This window comes from Mesoplodon bidens (genome assembly GCF_964165515.1).
Source record: "Mesoplodon bidens genome assembly, chromosome: 12".
NCBI lineage: Eukaryota > Metazoa > Chordata > Mammalia > Artiodactyla > Ziphiidae > Mesoplodon > Mesoplodon bidens.
In genome coordinates, this window is record NC_138168.1 from 51,264,961 (window position 1) to 51,279,311 (window position 14,351).

Here is a 14,351-nt window from a genome sequence, read left to right on the forward strand (position 1 = left end):
TGACTTTAGCCCAAAGCCAGACTCTTGTAATAACAGAGTTTTGTTGTCATGTTTTCCTTTCAGATTCTAGTTGAGGATTAGTCATCAGTGATTCATTTGGAAATTGTTCAGTTCTGGATCCAGTGTTGTTTTCACAACAAGCATCCGTTAATCAGTGAAGAGGATAAATTAACCTAGTTGGAATTCCCTTTTTTTTTCTTTTTAAGGTATTTTCAAAAGAAATAATTCCAGATTGATGGATGAAATTTTAAAACAACAGCAGGAACTCCTGGGCTTAGATTGTTCCAAATACTCACCAGAGTTTGCAAATAGTAATGACAAAGATGATCAAGGTAAGCGTTAGTGTAAAATTGAATATTTAACATATGCAGATATGTTTTGTGTTTCAAGGCAGATTCTGTTACTCATTCATTTACTTATTAATTTTGCCCTGTTAGTCTTTATTATCACCATCTTTAATCATCAGAGTTAGACTTTTCCTTCTTCATCTTGTTAAAAGATAATATTCAGAAAAAGATAAAATCATGACTCATGGATATTAAAAAATAAACACATATTAAAGATTTTAGTTAACTCAAACAACCAGGAACCAGGTAGATTTTACAGCCAATTCAAAGCGAATCCAAAGAATGGAGATATTTATAGATCAGAAATATTGAAATAAATATGTGAATAGAGGCAAAACTTGTTTTTCAATGGGATTAGAATGAACATAACTGAACCTCTACCAGGCAGAGAATTGCATAAACAAGAATTGGACATTGGGACTTCACTGGTGGTGCAGTGGCTAAGAATCTGCCTGCCAGTGCAGGGGGACACGGGTTCGAGCCCTGGTCCGGGAAGATCGCACGTGCTGCGGAGTAGCTAAGCCCGTGCGCTACAACTACTGAAGCCCCTGCAGCTAGAGCCTGTGCTCCACAACAAGAGAAGCCACTGCAATGAGAAGCCCGCCTAGTGCAATGAAGAGTAGCCCCTGCTTGCCGCAACTAGAGAAAGCCCACACACAGCAACGAAGACCCAACACAGCCAAAAATAAATTAATTAATTAATTTAAAAAATTTAAAAAAGAATTGGGCATTGCTATCGGTTACCTAGAATCCTATCAATTGTAAAACAGCTCCACAGAATCAGAATTTGATAAGGTGGATGTGTGTGCTATAGACAATTCATATTCTATTGAAGCACATTTTTTTCCTATAGTCTTCATTTTTGTCTTCTATCTGTGTTATTGCTGACTGTACTATAATTGTAGATGGCATTTTGAGTAGGAAATTGTAAGTTACCCTATAATTAAAATTTCTGTTTTCTAGAGGGTTTATTCACAGATACAAGGTCATTCTGAGCACTTTGAAAAGAAGGCTGTATGTAAATATATACACAAATGTTATATATTGGTTCTTCAGAGGAGAGTAGCCAGGTATGTTTTGATATTGAAATTGAAGGGCTTAAAAGATTCTTGTTTACTATAAGAACTGTAGTTTTATTTCAGTCTGAGCTTAATATTTCTTAATATCATAGGTTGTAGACCCATGATAAATGAAAATGTACATAGTCCTTAAATTATTTTGAAATATATCTGGAAGAGAGGGTATTTTTTAAAATATCTTGTTTTTTTTCTCCAGTTTTAAATTGCCAATCGGCAGTGAAGGTGCTGTCCCCAGAAGATGGAAAAGCAGATATTGTGAGAGCTGCTCAAGACTTCTGCCAGTTAGTAGCCCAGCAGCAAAAGAAATGCACAGATTTGGATGTAGAAATGTTAGACAGTTTACTTAGTAAGTCATATATGGTTGTTCTTAGTTTTGTCCCACAAGGGTACAGTATGAAGGAGACTAAGTTCCATTTTATTGTTGTTGTCATTATACTTGTTATGTTTCTGAAGTCTAGAGACACACATGTGAAAATAGTTTTGAGATAATGAAATTTGTATTCCCCTCACTTGCATGAGGAATTATTGGTAAAGGAGAGGATCCATCTAAAAGGATTTGGGGGGAAGTGATGAATATTCTTAAAAATAGGTCTTCTGCTTCTGCCTCCCTCTTCTAAAATTTATTTTGATTTATTTTTTTCCAGTTTTATTGAGATATAATTGACATACAGTGTTCCTCATTCTTTTTAGTTTGAACTCTCTTGAATATTAAGTTTGAACTTAATAGCTATTTAGGAAACAATCCCAAGAATATTATACCGCTATCATCCGTGACTCCTTTTTTAGTATTCCTTCTCTTATGTTATACCAACTTTACCACTATATTTGTCACGTTATACCAAGTGTAACATTATATTTTATCTGTTTTTCTTCAATTGTTTATAAAAGCCTTTAGTTTGCTTATTCTTTCTAAAGTTCCCTAGGAACTTTTTGCCTTAACTTTATGGTCTTTTTTGCTTATTAACATTATCCTTGATCCTTTTGAAGAAAGGCAATATTTCTAACAAATTCATGTCTGTTAATAGCTTCTATAGCCATACAATTTCAGACATATTTTTCATTCATTCACATAGGTGAATACTTTTTAATCATCCACTTTCTAATTCTCAGTCATTTATTTAACTCTTAGTTCTTTGTTTCTTCTGCTTTGACATGTCCATTACAGAGCACAGTCCCTCTCTGGCCTCTTGGTCTCACTAACTCCCTACTTTCATTGACTATTCACTTCTTACCCTACTTTCCTATTCTCTGCTCTGTCATTGCCTAACTATTCAGGCTGAATGAATAGGCTTCATGTAAACCATTGTAGGAGTTCTCGAGGCAGAGATTACTGGGGTGTTGACTGTTTCCTGGATCCTATAAGGCCCCAACCAGAGAGTAGTTTTGAGGATGTCCTAAAAGTGATGCAGGGACCAAAGGTAGTCCTTCAGATAGCCTTTGGAGACCATGTATTGACTGCAGGGGTTTTAGACCCATGATAAACAAAAATATACATAATCCTTAAGTTAACTCATTAATCTGACAGAAGCAAACCCTCAGTATTGTCGCCCCCAAAAGTTCCCTTGTGGCTGCAATTAATCTCCACTCTTATTGCCAATATGAAGCAACTGCTTTGTTTTCTTCTAGAATTTTTATAGCTTTAGCTATTATATTAAGTCTAATCCATTTTAACTTAATTTTTGCGAATGATGTGAGGTAAGGGATACCAGTTATTTATCCACTACCACTTGTTGAAAAGACTGTGTTTTCCTCCTTTAATTACTGTGGCTCCTTTATTGAAAATCAGTTTTTCATGAATCTCTGAGTTTTTTCCTGGACTTTCTATTCTATTCCATTGGTCTCTTTGTCTGTCCTTAAAATGCTGCAGTGTCTTGATTACTATAGCCTACCGTAATAAACTTTGAAATTCAAGTAGTGTAAATCTTTCAACTTTGATTTTCTTTTTCAAAGTTTTAGCTATTCAGGGTCCTTTACATCTTCATATACATTTTAAGACGAGTTTGTCAATTAAAAAAAACAAACTGTTTTAATAGGGATTGAGTTGAATCTGTAGCTCAATTTGGGGAGAATTGCCATCTTCACAGTCTTCACTATGTTCATCTTCCGATCCATGAACATAGTATATCTCTCCATTTATTTGGGTCCTAATTTTCCTCATAACAATGTTTTATAATTTCAGGGTATAGAGTTCTACCTTTTTCAGTTTATTCCTAAGGCTTTTATTCTTTTTGATGCTACTGTTAATGAGATTTTTTCTTAACTTTATTTTCAGATTGTTTGTTGATAATATATGGAAATACAGGTTGGTTTTTTTAATACTGATTTTGTATCCTGCTTTGCTGAAATTCACTTAGTAGTTCTAGTTTTTGTAGAGTCTTAGAATTTTCTAAATACAGGATCATATTGTCTATAAATACAGATGACTACTGTCTCTGCTCAGTTTTTCTATTTTTAATTTTATTCTTTAGTCTGGCATTCTGTGTCTGCATAGTTTAATGTGTCAGACAGTGGTTTGCACACTGGTTGTGCTCAAACACCTTAAATTTGTAAGGCTTCCAAGATCTTTGTGTGATGTTGGAGGGTACATTCAAGTCAGTTCTTAGGTCTCCTTGGCTGTTACCTTTCACTGGACTTTCTTGCCACCCTGTCCTGCCTGCCCTCCTTCTTCCCTTGCATGTGGTATTTTCCTAGTCAGCCTGGATATATGGAGAGCTTAAATGAACCAGTGTTTCCAGCATCTCCTTGTTAAATTTCTGTCCATTGTTCTGCTTGCCCTAATGGGGGGCTACAACCTCGGGGTAACAAAGCTGTGGGTTTTCCTCATTTGTTTCCTTTTGAGTCCATAGGTTTTCACCATTGCTCCCTCCCTCCTGCCCACAACCTCCAAATTGAGTCCATATATTTTGGCTACAAGCAGCAAATCTGCTAGCTTTTGCTGTCAGTCCCCTGCTGGTAAAACTACTGTTTCCTTCAGTTGATGGAGATAGAGACATGGGGGTTGGGAGCATTCCCAGGCAGGAAGACCAAAAGACCTACAGTTCTTACCTGAAGCTCTAGCTGGTGTTTTGTTTTTTTAAAGAATAGTCATCTGCTCTGGTTAATATCCAGTGCTCTTAAGTGGTTGGTTTTGTCCAGTTTAATACATGTTATCTTTGGAGAGGATTCGTCACCCTCTTAACACCACTATTAGCCAGAAGTCCCTTCTTGCCTTTTCGTTGTGTGTGTACTAAAGAGGATTTGCTTTTTTAGCAGGAAGAAGAGTATGTGTTCTACTTAGTCTATTCACTCTGCCAACATAGACTTTTTTTTTTTTTTTGTGGTACGTGGGCCTCTCACTGTTGTGGCCTCTCCCGTTGCGGAGCACAGGCTCTGGACGCGCAGGCTCAGCGGCCATGGCTCACAGGCCCAGCCGCTCTGCGGCATGTGGGATCTTCCCAGACCGGGGCACGAACCCGCATCCCCTGAATCGGCAGGCGGACTCTCAACCACTGCGCCACCAGGGAAGCCCAACATAGACTTTTAAAGAGACTTTGTTATGGAAATAATTCTTTATTACTGCTCAAGGGACCTGTCTAATCCAGTCTCCTTATTTAACAAATGAGGAACTAAGCCCTGGAGAGACTGTGTGACCAGAAAGTTAGTGGCTGAACTGAGGTTATTAGAAGCTGTTAAAACCTGGGTCTCTTGGATTAAAGCATCTTTTCTGTTATACCAGTGATTCTTTATTTTAAGATTTATTTTACTTTATTTTTAAGCAGTTGAAATATTTCTATCCCATTTTTCTCTCAAGCCAGATCTTATATGGAAACCAGTCTGTGAAGCAAAAAATGGCCAGAACTTGGTTGAGGCAGGTGTACAGTCTCCTTTCCCCCTCCTAGGGAGCTTGGGCTCTGGAGAATACTGAGAACATTTGTACTATATAGCTAGAAGTTGGTCTTTCTGGAGTTGGTCTTGCTCTGTAAAATCAGAGCATGGGGAAGGAAGGAGAGTAGATAACTTTTTAAGTTTCTTTTCATCTCTGAAGTTATTTAGTTCTGTGGCCAGAATAAATATTAAGTCCTTAAAGCAGTGAGGGTCCCAGGATGTGAAGAGAACACTTAAGTTGAGTCTTGAAAGATAGATGGGATTTGGGGGCTACTTGTAGGGTTTAGGGTGGGAGTTGTGTTACCTCTCCTTATCAGGTAATCAATCCAGTTAAATGGCCTTTAGAGAAAACTTCCACATTTGGAAATAACATAGATATAAAAGTATATGTTGGGCCGTGGAATAGGGGTATGGAAACATACAAATAAAGCTTCTGAAGAGAACAGATACATAAAGCATAAGAAACCAATTTGATGAACAGATTTTGCCATTGGTCGTTTTTTGGTAAGCAATGTGTATTAAGTTCATGTGTCTTTTTATCTTTCCAAGGTTCAAATGGTTTCCCTGATCCTGATTTAGTATTGAAGTTTGGTCCTGTGGACAGCACACTAGGCTTTCTTCCCTGGCACATCAGGTTGACTGAGATTGTGTAAGTAATTAAAAGTGTACTGACTTTGGTTCGATCCAGCAAGAGTTTCTTGAACCCAGCACCGTGCTAGATGTGGTGGGAATTCCCAAAGAATTATAATACTGGATCCTTTCCCTCAGGTATTTGACCGTATCAGTGGTCAAATAAAAACCTGTATCAATGGCTCAGACACAAGAGAGCATGTGGTTGTGCAAATGTTTGGTATTGAAACTAATCATCGTAGGAGATCAGGAGTGAGAGAGAAAGCTGTGGGCCAGAGTTGTTGATTCCACAGAAAAGATGTGAGTTGATCCAGGGTATATAAAATGGGTAGAATTTTTGTAATTAAAGAAAAGGTGGGAAGTGTAGGGGGTGAGCAAGGAAAAAAAAAAAGAAAAGCTGGGGGGGAGGGGCAGGGCGTGAACATCACGTTTGAAAGAAATAGGGAACTGGCCACACCAGCACAGAGAGTTAGTGTTAGAAAGCAGTATAAGGTGAAATCAAGTTCTTTGGGGGTGTTGACATTGGGAATGCTTTAAATATCAGCATAAGGAATGTGTATAACTGTTGAGAGAGGCAGTAGGAAGTTGATGAGCCTGTGGGTAATGTGGGAATGGTGCTTCTGGAAGATTTGTTGGGCAACTATGTACTAGAGTAGATTGGGTTTGGGCAAGGCTGAGGTAAAAAGACAAGTGACGAGGCCATGCCTGTAATTTATGGGAGAATACGTTGATGAGAATGTAACTGCTTATTTGGCAAACTTTTTGTATAAAGGGCCAGAGGGTAAATATTTTAGGCCTTGGGGGCTATATAGTCTCTTGGAACTGCTCTTCTCTGTTGCCACTAAACACTTGGTAGTATAGCTAAACAAGCATGGACAGTATGTCAACAAATGTGTGTGACTGTGTTCTAATAAAACCTTGTTTACAAAAAAACAGGTGGCAGGCTCCTGGGCTGTAATTGCAGACCCCTGATTTAAAATAAAGGAGAGACTTAGGAGCCTTAGAATATATTTAAATTCTGGGTCTTAGGAGGAATATACTACAAAGTTTCTTTCTCATGAGAACTAATTACCAAGTATACTTGCAGGCGTAGCACTTTACTCTCAATAATTGCAGTAAAAACTAGAGTAGAAATGAAATGATTCCTAAGTTCTTAAGCCTAAGTGACTGGGTGAATTGTGTTATTGAGACAACTGGGAAAGTCAAGGCACCATTGATTTTGAAGGGAAGATGTTGAATTCAGGAATAAGAAGATTTTGAGGCCAGAGTCTGTTTAGATGGAAATACCTAAGAGGGCAGATGAAGATGTCGAATTGATGCTTGGATGAGATGTCAAGGCTAAGGATGGATCTTTGGGAGTTGTCAGTACCTAGGAAGTAGAAGTAGTTGAACCTGTGAGAATAGAGGACTTCCCTAATGTGTTCATAGAAGAGAACAGTACCAAGGGGTCCTGTATGAAATGCTTCAAGCTGGGGGCAGGAGGGCAACGAAAAGAACACATAGCATGTTAGAGTCAGAAAGGGCTGTAGGTCATCCGGTACTGCCTTCTCATTTCATAGGCCAGGAAAATGGGGAAGAGACATTACTCAGGCTTGTAATAAAGTGGAATTAGAACCCAAATCTCCAAACTCTGGGTTTCTTTATGGTGATATGTGTTTCTCTTATCTCTTCCTCCCCCCACCCCAAGGGGTTTTCCAAGTCATTTCAGGTGCCTTTCAGGTGGGCTCTAAGAAAGGTAGCAGTGATATTTTGTGAGGTTGGGAGTGGTTTGGTAGGAGGAGTATATCTCAGAACGTAGATCTTGGTTTGAATCTTGGCTATGCAGCTTGGTAACCTGACTTTGGAAAGCTATTGAAACTTCTCTATATTTGTAAAATGGGCATTTTAATTCAGAGTTGAGGATTTAAATCTGATCATGGGCATCAGATCCTGGCACCTAACAGGCTTTCCCACAGATCTTTGTACATATGTCTGTTATAGCTGTATAATGTTATTTAGAGGTTTGCTCTATATTTGTCTTCTGTCCACCAGACTGTAAGCACCGTGATGACAGGAAAGGTGTCTTAATCACAATGTAGAGAAGAAGACTGGAGCCCTGACGGGACAGACCAGGAAATAACAAGACTGCTTCTGAGTCACTGAGGGGTAGTGACACTAAGTGCTTCTTGAGGAGTGATAGGAGATGAGGCTGTTGATAAAGGGGGTAAAGTGAAGACAACCTAGGAAAGTGGGTAGTTTGAAGAAGACATTGGCAGCAAGCTTTTAGCAAAAAGCAAGTCGTTACATTTGTCCTTGAGAATATCATTTCAGTAGAGTGAATAAGGTAAAAGATTGATAGCAGAGATTATTGAGAGATAAGGAAATGGAGGGAAACTGGAGGCTTATTTCAGAATTCTTAGCAGTAAGAGGAAGGATAAAGATTATATGTCAGTTATATCTCAATAAACCTGGCGAGGGAAGAAAAGGAAGGATAATGAAAACATAGCTGAAGAGAACCACAGGGTCAGGCAGGAATTCATTATGGTAGGTTTGTTTAGTCCTTTTCTTATGTTCATGTTACTGTAGAATTCTTAATGTGAGTCTTGTAATTTGACTGGATTTTGGCTCTGATACTCTTTGAAATGTCCAAAACATCAAAGTAAAACTGTATAAATTAGAGATTTTTTTTTAATGTTAACTATTGAAAATTATTTTAAGTCTTTAAAATACTTAAGGGGAAACCCTCTAACTGTATATTCACTTTGTCTTAAAAGAGCTTGTCTTCACATTGTAGTTGCCCCCTTGAGCAATCGAAAATGATGGAGATAAATATTGTTCATTTATTGGTTGCTCACCACATGGCTTCAGTAATCATCATGCGGGGATGTTGTGTTGCTCTGCCAGCATTCAGCCTGACTTTTGTAAACTGTTCAAGTAACACTGGCTTTACTCTGACAAAGCTGAGTTCTTGAAGTAAATTTGAGTGAGATCCTTTATTAGCTCTCCAGTTTTGCATTAATCTGGACTTATGCTTTAATAGATTCTGAATCTCTCTAGCCCTACACTGAGCCTTCATCTTGGAGGATAAAAGAATATTCCAAAGTATAAAAGTGTCAGAATTGAAAATGGTCTGACATTCCAATGAATTCATTGTAAATTATGTCTGTTAGTAATTTTCACTTTATCCTTAGAATTAGAAATATAATGTAAACCAACAAGGACCTACTGTATATATAGCACAGGGGACTCTACCTGATATTCTGTGATAACCTATATGAGAAAAGAATCTAAAAAAGAATGACTGGGCTTCCCTGGTGGCGCAGTGCTTGAGAGTCCGCCTGCTGATGCAGGGGATGCAGGTTCATGCCCCGGTCCAGGAAGATCCCACATGCCGCGGAGCGGCTGAGCCCGTGAGCCCTGGCGGCTGAGCCTGCGCGTCCGGAGCCTGTGCTCCACAACGGGAAAGGCCACAACAGTGAGAGGCCCACGTACTGCAAAAAAAAAAAAAAAAAAAAAAAAGAATGACTGTATGTATATGTTTAACTGAATCACGTTGCTATATACCTGAAACTAACACAACACTGTAAATAAACTATACTCCAATAAAATTAAAATACTTTAAAAAAATCCCTTTAAAATCTCAAAAAAAAAAAAAAAGAAATGTAATGTATAAATTTTTTGTTCAAATGGTCCATAGATCTGTGTGAGCAAAGGGTAAGTCTTATCATCCTAAGTAGATTGCCTTCAGAAAGGCTGAAGTCCAGTGCAACGTTTATGGTACTTTGCCACTTTCGTGCTTGCTTTAGTCTTTTGTAGACTCACCTACCAGTTGTGTTTTTGTTTGTTTGTTTGTTTTTTTGCGGTACATGGGCCTCTCACTGTTGTGGCCTCTCCCGTTGCAGAGCACAGGCTCTGGACGCGCAGTCTCAGCGGCCACGGCTCACGGGCCTAGCCACTCCACGGCATGTGGGATCTTCCCGGACCTGGGCACGAACCCGTGTCCCCTGCAACGGCAGGCGGACTCTCAACCACTGCGCCACCAGGGAAGCCCTCACCTACCAGTTTTAATAAATTTAAATAAATTTCATCAGCGGAATCTTGCCTTGTGTTCTTTAAGAGTAGTATAGAAATTCATGGTTTAGACACAAGTTTTTTCAAAGGAGGGAGATGAGATCTATCAGATGACATTTATGTCTTAGATGCCTGGTGGTGCAAGATTGTTAGGGAGCCTCAAAAATAAAAATTAGAAACTTGGAAATAAAAAAACGTTCTGAATCTCCATCTCACTACAAGTTGCTTTTCTCTTCTTGTGGAAGGAGGAATTATTTTTTATTTGAACTGTTTCACAGTGAGTTTAACAGTCATTTAGTAGAAATAGTTTGACGTACTCTAGGCTTATAATTTACTTTCTTCTGTCCTTAATCTTTTTGGTCATTACCCGTCTGGTTCCCCCTCCAAATTACAGCATATCATCTAATTGCTTTTTTTCTCCTTTTATTTTTTTTTTTCAGCTCTTTGCCTTCCCACCTGAACATCAGTTATGAGGACTTTTTCTCTGCCCTTTGTCAATATGCAGCCTGTGAACAGCGTCTGGGAAAGTAGTGATCCCTGGTTGTGTAATTTGATTTCAGGCTTTTGGAGAAAAGGACTCAAGTGACTCTGATGTTTACAAAGCACCTATGAAACCCTGTACACACCTAGTTCATAATCCTCATAATTTATCAACAAACACAAAAAAGTGTCTTACTTGAGAGTAAGAGTACATGTGAGTGAGTGTGAGTGTGTGAGTGTGTGTGTGCACGCGCGTGTGCGTGTGCATGCGTGTGTGGAAGTAAACTTATAAATGGGGGAAGTATTGGAGAAGGAAATACGTGGACTTGCACCTTTGAGCAAATAGCAGCGATGTTTTAGGAGCTGAAATTTCAGATTTACAGGCTTCAGCCCCAACTACTTCCCTTTTTTGTGGGGAGAGAAAGGGGTGATTAAAGCTGTTTTGTTGTTGTTTTGGGGGGGGGTAATAACTTTTGTTCAGTCTTTGCAAGTGACCAAACTTTAATTTTTAAGAATAGTATATTGACGTATTAAACGGAAGCATTCTGAGTTTGAGGGATCTCCAGAGGAATGGAGTTCTGTGTTGTTCACATGTTAAAAGTTTGCTCACCTTTGGAGCAGAGGGAATACCTATTTTCAGACATCCGTCCATTTTCATCTCTTCGTTATTGTCAAACAGTGTGACTTGAAAATGTCGCTCTGTTATCTGTGTTCTGGGTTGTGAAGATCACTTGAAAAAGAACTCTTACAACATTGAAATGCAGAATTAAAAAAATTTTAAATATTGTATGAGGCAGTCATAAAAGGTGAAAAGGTTGTAATCTTAAAAGTAAAGGTGAAACTTTCCTGAATAAGGAAAGACCGTTTTGATCTCCTTTTCTGTTTGGTGGGCAGTGGGCTAGATAGTACCCGAAGCTGGTTTAAAAAATTTCCATTAACTGTGTTTATTTAAATAAGCATTTGAGGGAAATTACCAAGGCAGCTCTTTTCCTCAAAAGTAACCTGTTCCTCTTTGGAATAGCGCATTTAGGACCATGTTAGTACCCAGGATTTTTACTTAATAAATCCTTACGGTGACTTTGCATAAAAATATGATCTTTAAGTAAGATTGAGGCCTGTGTAGGTAATAAAACATTACCAAAGTCTACAAAAGTAATTTAATTTTGCATGTTCTCTTTCATGGCAGAGAACAGCACTGGTTCTGTTACCTTTTAAATGAAGAAATGATTTTTTGATAGGTGTTTAGTTTTTCTTCCCTCACTGCTGACACTCGGTCAGAAACCATTATTCTTTATATTTGATGGGCTGTTTTCAGAAGAATCTTATTAACAAGTGCACAATCATTATCCAAAATTGTATGTTTAGAATGGAGTAGTTTAAAAACTAGGTCTCAGAGTCTGAAAAATAGCAAAGAAGACTGGATTTGGGAAGCAAGGTCTGGAATTGCTTGCCAAATTCTGAGGCTACGAAGAATAAATGTTTTGACTTTGGATTCCAAAACCCCATTTATGATTTTAAAAACACTTGAAATAAAATGATTATAAACTAAATTTGGTTCAGTGACATTACTTTGCACATTGTAGTTCTTTTGTACATTGTGAGACTTTTTTTTTAAGTCTTAATTTATTGCTAAAAGTTTTGTGTGATGCTATAGCATATCTCTAAACTTTACCAGAGAATTTTTTATTTCTGTTCCCCTGTACTGTCATGCATGTTCTATTGAGGCTTTTTGGCCTTAGTTGAAGACTGAATTTATGCCTTTTATAAACATGTGTTTCTTTTAAACATTCTGGAATATATAGGGTTTTAATGAATTAAATTTAATGGGCCCGATTGAAGTGAAGGGATTTAATATTTGTTAAAATGAAGTTAGTCAAATAAATTATCCACTGGGTTATAGCCAAAGCCACTAAAGGTTTAATAGTTGAGTCTTTGTATTTTTATTTCTCCTTATATTTCACAGCAGTGTAGTGTTACACATTACAGTAAATCTGTAACCTGTGACCTGAGTCTGTTATAGTCTTAAGTAGGAAGAGACCCTTAAAACAAGTTGCTGAGGATTCTGATTTCAGATATAGGCATTCCAGATCCTTCCCATGAGTTTAACTTTAGTACAGTCTCCACAATTTGAATGACATCAGTCATTCTGTAATTCCTGCCCAAATCATCTACTATGCATTATCGGTGGTCCCTTTGCACTCCCAGGAAGAACTGATAAAAACTTTAAAGAAACGTGTTGTTTGTCTTGATGTGTTTTGAAGAATATTGTCTTTAAATTGTTTCTTCTTGACACTGCCCACAATGGAAAAATTATCAAATTAAACCTACCTTATGGATGGCAGCTTGGAGCCTAGCAAGAGGTTGGAGGGTTTGAATTCCATTCCCAATTCTGGTTGTGTTTTGTTTCTTAACACTGATTACTGTTAGAAAGTTTGAAAGCTGGTTTTGATGTGAATAGCAAATTCTGGTAGATTGTGACTAAGGCTTAATAATGCCTGTCTTAAGAGAAGAATGTGTTATAATGTTAATGAACAGTGCCAAATACACTGTACACATCTACAATTTAATCTTTGAATGTATGTTACTTGATTAGTTCCCTCCTGTGTGATGGTACCATGCATAGAGTCAAATCCTTGTGATGTTTTGTATGGCTGTAGACTTTGGCAACATGTAAATAATGTGTAAAGCAAGTTTTTATGATTAAGGAATCAAATTTATTGAATTTTACTATTGAAAGTTGAAACGACATGTATGAACAAAAACAATAAAAGAATATACACTTTTCATGGACTATAGTATTATGTGAATGCTACATTCTAAACATGTAGGGACTGCAAAAATGTAATGAGAAACTCATATGACAAGATAGCAATACTATATTTTTGGATGGTAAGTTGTTGATTGAAGTATATTCTCATTTTTACCAGATTAAACATTTGGAACCGTAAAATGTTACTTGCTTTTTGCTAGGTAACAGTGAGGTAAAATTCAGCTTCGCCATTGGTAAAATTGTAAAAATTCCACAGTAATTAAAATCTGAACAGTTTTTTACTGAATACGGAATGCCAAGTTGAAAATGTATATGTGTACTCTTTTAAAAAGGAATTTGACGTTCTCGTTAAACCAGGAAATAGAAGGGTAAGAGCTATGGTTTGTCTTACGTTGCATAGAGTATTCACTTTCTAACTCGAGGATCTAATGATAAGATAGCTGGCTTTTTATGCATAATTTTTATCTGAAATTGTTTCTCAAAGGTCACCTTTTAACTTTAGTTAATAGGAAATGCCTTTAACAAAAGTTAGTGTAGGAAAAGTTCAAGGTAGTTCGAAATAAAACCCAGGAAACAAGAATACGGCCAGCAGTTGTCCAAGAATCCTAGTCGATACGACATAAACTGTGATAAAATTAGTCAAAAAGGGAAGTGCAAAAAATTTGCTTGCGACTTGAATAAAAAATACACATTCATTCTAAAAAAAAAAAAGATTAGAGAATTCAGAGAAGCAGATGTAAAGGAAAATAACTTCTAATACCATCACTCATTGATTACATTTTTGGTGACAATCCTAGAACTTTTTTGTATTTATATTTTAAAACGTGGATCCTACTGTAACAGGTTTAATAAAGAGATTCTTTTTAAACTACAAACCATAAATTGAGTCTTGCATTCTATTTTGTATCTGGTTATTATATCTGGATATAAACAATTACATCACATGAAAATGTTTGGAAAAAATTATAGTCCACATTCAGTTGTCCTTAATGAGTATTTAACCTTGGCCCAAATTCTTCAAGTAATTTAATACTCATCTCCCTTACCTCCATCTTCTAGAGATTCAGGTACTATAATTTTAGCATCTGGATTCATATCCAGATGATTGCAAAAATAATAAAAACTATATGT

The 14,351-nt window shown here is 37.3% G+C and overlaps 1 protein-coding gene across 1 annotated transcript in view; it reads left to right on the forward strand.

Annotated features, from left to right (window-relative positions):
- The window catches only part of NUS1 (NUS1 dehydrodolichyl diphosphate synthase subunit), a 28,303-nt gene extending 15,069 nt beyond the window's left edge, over positions 1-13,234 (forward strand). The window contains exons 2-5 of the mRNA XM_081251571.1: positions 207-332; positions 1,623-1,772; positions 5,840-5,939; positions 10,411-13,234. Coding sequence (XP_081107697.1) covers positions 207-332; positions 1,623-1,772; positions 5,840-5,939; positions 10,411-10,501 — 467 coding nt within the window. The 3' untranslated portion in view covers positions 10,502-13,234. The remainder of the gene's footprint in view (positions 1-206; positions 333-1,622; positions 1,773-5,839; positions 5,940-10,410) is intronic.
- The last annotated feature ends 1,117 nt before the right edge of the window (positions 13,235-14,351 follow it).